Below are 6,928 nucleotides of genomic sequence, written 5' to 3' on the forward strand. Positions count from 1 at the left end.
TTTTATTTTTTTAACCACGCAATAAAAATGATTCTATACATATTTATAAGTAAAATACGATAAAAAAATAAAATAATATGTTTTTAAATGACTGTATAAGGTGTGAGACTTATGAGTAGCACTGCTCTTTAGATAATAAGTTGAGATGATTTTAAATGAGTTGAATAAAATATTATTTTTTAATATTATTATTTAAAATTTTAAAAAAATTAAATTATTTATTATATTTTATATAAAAATTTAAAAAAATTATAATAATAAAACGACGTGAGATAATTTTTATATTCAAATAACTCTAAATGTATTTTCTTCTATATGCAAACTAATCCTAAATGTCTTTTCTTTTTTCTCCCTCTCTCTCCCATCATGTCATGAATGATGAAACTCTTTCAATCTCCACCCTCATTCCTATCCTTTGACCCAAAAATTCACGAGTTTTGATACGAATATTGGGTAATACAAGTGAACGGAAATAAAAAAAAAATAAAAAATCCTTTACCTTAATTTGTGGGAATCCTATGCATTACACATATTCGGGTTGGTATTATTATTATTTTTTTAATTTTCTTTGTTCTTTTATAATGGTCAAGGGTTCATTTGTATTGTTTGTATGAAAAATGATAAACACAAAAAAATTTTCAAAATTTTTGATATAATCATATTTAAAGATAATTTGCAATACGTTGAATAATAAATTTTGATATAAATAATAAAATTTATAAATAAAAATTTTCATCAAAATAACGACAATGTTATAGGAATGTGGGATTAGATGAGCATTTTAACGATCGAGGCAGTACCGACGCGAGCTAATTTTCAAAGTCAAATACTAAAAAGTGATTCAAAAAGAGGGACTACTGGCATTGCCACAATTTCAAAACACATAAGACGTTTATTTACTAGTCGTCTTCTAGAAGACGATTTCAACGAGATGAGTCAATATCTCTTAGAGTTGTTTGAATTTAGAGATAGGTGAAAATGATTTATGAATAGTAAAATAAAAGTTAAATTATTTATTATATTTTATGTGAAATTTTGTGAAATTTTTTTTTAAAATTTGAAAAATTTAAATTGTTTATTATATTTTGTGTGAGAATTTGAAAAAATTGTAATGATGAGATGAGATGAGATGAGATGAGATGAGATGAATTGATGTAGTTTTTGAATGTAAACGAGACAAACAATATCGCATCCAATAATTCTACTTTTTTCAATTATTTTTTTTTCCAAAAGAATTCAAATGCTCAAAATTGACAGTACCCATCACCAGCGGTCTCTTCGTAAATAATGAGATGAGATGATTTTAGATAAATTGAATAAAATATTATTTTTTAATATTATTATTATTTTAGAATTTGAGAAATTTATTATATTTTGTATAAAAATTTAAAAAATTTATAATGATAAGATAATATGAGTTGAGGATTTCAATATCCAAACCAGTCCTAAACCATTGAAGTTAGTAAAGTTAGATACAATTCAAACTTATTTAAAAAAAAAAAAAACAATTATGCAAGACTTAATCCTAAAACTGTAAATAATATTTTTCCATTAAAATTGATATATATTCTCAAAAAATCTATACAATTTCTTACTATTCACACAACTTCCTTATACCATATTTTTTTTAATTATTATTATTATTTTTTATTAAATATTTAATATATGAATAATGAATAAAAAAATTGAATTAATATAAAAAGAATAAATTCAAAAAAAAATTAAAAATTTTAAAAAAATATAATACGTGGAAGATGAGAGGTTGTATAACATTGATCATATATTATAGTGATGTAAATCCAATTTTCAAATTTCCTCAATCTCTACCTTTCAAAAATAAGTCAAGGGACACAACATCACAGTCTTCGAGACAGACTCAAAAGTGTAGATATTATTTCCATTTTTATTTATTTTATTTATCTTTTTGATGCTAAATTGAACGTTTCATTCAATACAAAACAAAGAGTCTTAAAAAGTGTACGCAAATTACGGCACCTGATAGTCTGAACATGTAATAACACAAGTGTTAAGTTAGAACATGAACAGGAGAAGGTATAATAAGAAAGGCAGATAGATGGAAGAAAGTTATAGTTCATGACTCTTTATTTCCAAGTCTCCTCTCATCCATTTTCCATCACTTTCTAAAAGAAAAAGAGAGAAAGAAAACAAAAGACAATCAAGGAGGAGAAAGTGAGTTTCTTCTTTGTCAGGTTATACCCATCATGGGAGACTCTTTTAAGGCCAAGAAAAGGGGAAAGTGACCTTTCTGGACAAGAGGAGAGAGGCCATCTCTTCAAAAGTCTTCATTGGATTGGATTGCATGATTTCAAACTGACTTTTTAGCTTAATAAAGATGATTGAAATGGTGAATTATTAGTCATTTTAACCTTATAGAAAATAATTCAAGAGTCAAGATCCCTGTCCCAAAAAAAAAAAAAAAAAAAATGCTAATCAGGACCCCACAATCCCTAACTAGGCTTTGATAGTACAAGACATATACATTGGGGGTGGTATCCTTTGGGACCCGTGAAGGAAGCTAGTGAACTTGAGGAGGAACTGAACTGTAAATTCAATCTGCTTTGCTATCCACCTGTCTACATTGCATACTTGTTTTATTTATTTGTTTTAATATTTTATTCTTATAAAATTAATAAAATTCTTCTAGTTGTCATTACTATAACACATACTTATTAAAAGAAAAAATATAAAATATAAAAATTAAAAATTAAAGTGTATGACATAGAAATGATAAGTGTAATTGTTCTTCACCAAATACCTATCCTAAACTCCCCCACTTGTAGGTAATTAATCTATTATATGTAATTCACCGCATTTAAAATATAAAATTTAATGTTAGATATAAGTATAAAGTGTTTGTCTTTTGTAAAATAGTGAATCTTATTTAAAAAGAATAAGTTTTTATTTTGTATACTTTTATTTTTTTTTATAATAAGATCATTTTTTATAAAAAATTTATATAAATTTATTTATTTAAAACTTGTACATATCATTATTCTTTTATTTTTGCAGCAAAAGAAATGTTTCATTCATTTGCTCTTTTATTGTAAAGTCATTGTCACAATATCTCTCACGAAAAATGACAGTACAACCATTACCACAATAATTTATGTTTAAATGTTGAGTTGAGATGATAAAATATTGTTATTATTTGAAAATTAAAAAAAATTAAATTATTTATTATATTTTATATTAAAATTTAAAAAAATTATAATGATGAGTTGACACGAGTTTAATAACTAAACGAAACCTTAAGAAAAATCCTATTATATATGTGTGTTTGTTTTGTTGCAATGCTATTATCTCCTCAATCGGAGTCTTTTGTAAGTTGGGTTAAAACAGTCGGTAATGCATCAAGTTTTTGTTCCTAATCTTAAAGATCATTGGATGGAAACATCTCTCGCATGATGCATCTCATATTATAATTATTTTTTTAATCTTGCATGAGTAGTTAGACAAGGATATAAATCTAAAAAAAAATAAAAAAAAAAGGATATAAATCTAAAAGATATTATTCCGTTTGATTTATTTTTTTAAAAAGACCAATTCATTGTTAAAGGTCACCCACAACATGATTGCAAGCCCAACTTACAAGCTGAAAAAGATGGCCTGCTGAGATGAGAATATGACAAAGTGTACAGTCGGAACAGTGTGCGCCCTTGTTCCATGTCCCACCTTCAAAAGCGCACTAACATCCTCTCTGATTGGTGTGGCCGAGGCGACGCGTGGGGCGGCATCTCTGCAAAACCCATTCTCTCTATCTTCCCAAACAATAATTAATACAAAATATTCCATAAGTGATCAAAACAACACTTCGATCTTAGCCGAAAAGGCCGATGAATTATTCCATAATAATAATAAAAGGCTCAGAAGAGCAAAAACACCTCATAATTACTGGTAGACAATAAAATATATATTATCCATCCGACAAAGCCTCAGCCTTCAGGACAGTGTAATTGGATAGATTTTATTCCGTTTCTTGATATTCGTCAATCCTCCGTTTACAAGCACTACTTCGTAGCTTTACTTCTCCAAAACCATCTCAATTGACGAACTGGGTCGTTAACGGTTTTGGATTAGTGCACCAGATTCTAGAGCCAAATATCTGTTTGACTCGTTAGACCCCAAAGGTAACACAGATTTTTGTTTTTGTGCCTTTTTTTTTAATTTATTGTTTCCTGATGTTTCATTGTACGAAGGAATTTCAAGTGGGTTTGTTTTTAGAATGCCGTGACAGGATCTCGGTCACTGTGCTTTTCTTTAATTTTGCTTTCCTCGTTTCACTTCCTTGGATTCCGGTTGTAGTGTTTCTGTGAAGGAAAAGTCGGTTGCTTTATTGGAATCTGTTCATATCTGGTGGCTACTGTTTCTGGGTCTCGCTTGCTTTTTAAGTTTGGGGTTCTGGGTTTTGGAGCAGCTCACTTGAAAGCCTCAGTTTTTTAGGAGATTAGGCGTCTGGTTTTTGCTTTGTGGGTTTGGGTTTTCAAGTAGTTGATGTAAAATGCTCACTTCTGCCAAGGGGTTCTTTGTTTTGTAGGGTTTGAGATTTCAGCGTTAATTTTCAACTCAGCTCAGGTTTTCGGTTCTCTCTCAAAACTGGCCTTTGTCTAATTGAAAGTTGGTCTAGAGGCTCCCGGCTAGGTTTTGTTAGTTCATGTGAAAAGTCTTACTCTGAGAATTTGACTTCCGGAGTTGCGAATCTTGCTTTTGTTTCAGTTTAGGCCGGGGATTCAGTTTGTTTAGTGTTTGCTCATTGGATGCATGTGAGCTGTTCGCAATTTGGCTTAGGTTCTGGATCTGAGGTGTTCGGTTTCTACCAGACCAAGAGTTTCTAATTTTGGGTTAACTTGTTTCTTAGTTTTTGGGTTGTCTTTTTTTTTTTGTTTTTCTGAAATATTTTGGGTTGAGTAAGAAAAATCAAAATCGTCTTCGATTTCTTTTGGTTTGGGACTGATTAGGGGAGTATAAACTTTTCTAATCTGAGGCTTTAGTTTGAGGTCGTTTGGTTTTTTCTTTCAAATAGATCCTTCTGTGCTTTGCCAGGTTTCACTTCTGGGCGATATCATGGATTCCCCGCAATCTGTTGTGTCACCATTCAAGAACTCCCTCGTAGCCGAGACTGAGAAGGATAAATCCGACTTCTTCCGACGGAGCCCTGGCTCCTTGTCAAAGGGAATTGAGGTCAGCAGCGAGGAAGCTGCGGTGTGTAACATGGAGGACTTCATTGGTATTCTTGAGGTTTACGTACACCAGGCTAGGGACATCCACAACATCTGTATTTACCACAAGCAAGATGTTTATGCGAAGCTTTGCCTGACTAGTGATCCTGAAAACACAGTCTCCACCAAGATCATTAATGGTGGTGGGAGGAATCCGGTCTTCAACGATAATGTTCATCTCAACGTCCGGACAATAGATTCCTCGCTCAAATGTGAGATATGGATGTTGAGCAGGGTGAGGAATTATCTTGAGGATCAGTTGCTGGGGTTTGCGTTGGTGCCATTATCTGAAGTCTTTATGAAGAACTGGAAGTTGGAAAAAGAATTCTCTCTATCTTCAACTGATCTGTTCCATTCCCCAGCAGGGTTTGTTCAGTTGTCTCTTTCCTATAACGGGGCTTCGCCCGAAGTAATGGCTATTCCTGCAATGCCAACTGCTTTGGCCACAAATGCAACTGTTCAGGATACAGAAATATCCGAGGCTGTGCCAAGTGATTTAGATAAGATTGAGTTCCCTGATCCTAAGATTGTGAACGAAGATCAGTTGATGGTTTCCGAGTATATTGGGTTGCCATGTAACAGTGTGGATTCTCATAGCTCTGATAGTTTGACTGCTTCTGATGCTGAAAATAATCTTAGTTCGGAAGAGGGTGTTCATGTTGTAGAAAACATCTCAACTGGTTCAGCTGATTCCATCCAACGTACGAATGTCGACTCTCCTCTGAGCAGTGTGTCAACTAATGGAGTTTCTTCTCCTTCAAACCCTGCTTGCTTGGAGCCTTCTGATGTTCCGGAAGCATCAAAATCCTCGAATCTGGAAGGTGTTTCGGCCCCGAAAGAGAATATTGGGGATGTTAAAGATGGTGAGAGTGAATCCTCTGGTGGGGTGCCAAGCGATGCACTGACAAAGCCTGCTGTCACGGTTAACGTTGAGACAGAACAGAAGGTGGTGCAGCAGGACATAGTGGACATGTACATGAAAAGCATGCAGCAGTTTACTGAATCATTGGCAAAGATGAAGCTGCCTCTGGACATTGACAATGATGGACCAACCAACTCAGGGAGTTCAAGCTCTGATCCGAAATTACAGGCATCAAAGAGTACTGGTTCCCGTGTGTTTTATGGGAGTAGGGCTTTCTTCTGAGCTTCTGTTAACTTGGTACAGGGGAAGACATGTCTAAGACAAGTGACTTTAGATTTAGAACAGTGATGGAAACATAATAATGTGATCTAGCGTGATGTTTTCCATTGTATGTTGGGATGGTTTTAGATGACAGGAAATCATGACACTTTTGTACCAGCCACAAGCTTTGTTTTATCGCAATTGCTGCTATTTTATATATCCAAGTGTTCTGACGTTTTTTTCTTCTTTCTGACTCCTACATTCACATGCCGATTCAAAGCTACAACTTGGCTAGCTAGGCAGAAGCATCCTAGATTTTGACTATTACTTTTTATTAGTTTTAAATTTTAAAATAAATTGTAATTTTATATGATATTAAAGCGAAAGTTGCGTCTTTGACTTTATGATTCAATAGGTTCATCTCGACACATCAAATCATAATGGAAGAGTCTGAATGCAACCGGAGACCAATCGCGCTCCACCTAGATTAAAACGGTTCGTTTTATCTAAACAATTCTTCTAGGTACGCGGTCAGTGTCGTACAGGTGGATTGGGCACCAACCATGTA

The 6,928-nt window shown here is 33.0% G+C and overlaps 1 protein-coding gene across 1 annotated transcript; it reads left to right on the forward strand.

Moving 5' to 3' along the window:
• The first annotated feature begins 3,573 nt into the window (after nucleotides 1-3,573).
• LOC108994208 lies at nucleotides 3,574-6,604 on the forward strand. The gene is made up of 2 exons (XM_018969347.2): nucleotides 3,574-4,148; nucleotides 5,062-6,604. The coding sequence occupies exon 2, from the start codon at nucleotides 5,083-5,085 to the stop codon at nucleotides 6,379-6,381; it is 1,299 nt and encodes a 432-aa protein (XP_018824892.2). The 5' UTR covers nucleotides 3,574-4,148; nucleotides 5,062-5,082; the 3' UTR covers nucleotides 6,382-6,604.
• Nucleotides 6,605-6,928: the final 324 nt, after the last annotated feature.

Source organism: Juglans regia, chromosome 9, assembly GCF_001411555.2.
Source record: "Juglans regia cultivar Chandler chromosome 9, Walnut 2.0, whole genome shotgun sequence".
Lineage (NCBI taxonomy): Eukaryota > Viridiplantae > Streptophyta > Magnoliopsida > Fagales > Juglandaceae > Juglans > Juglans regia.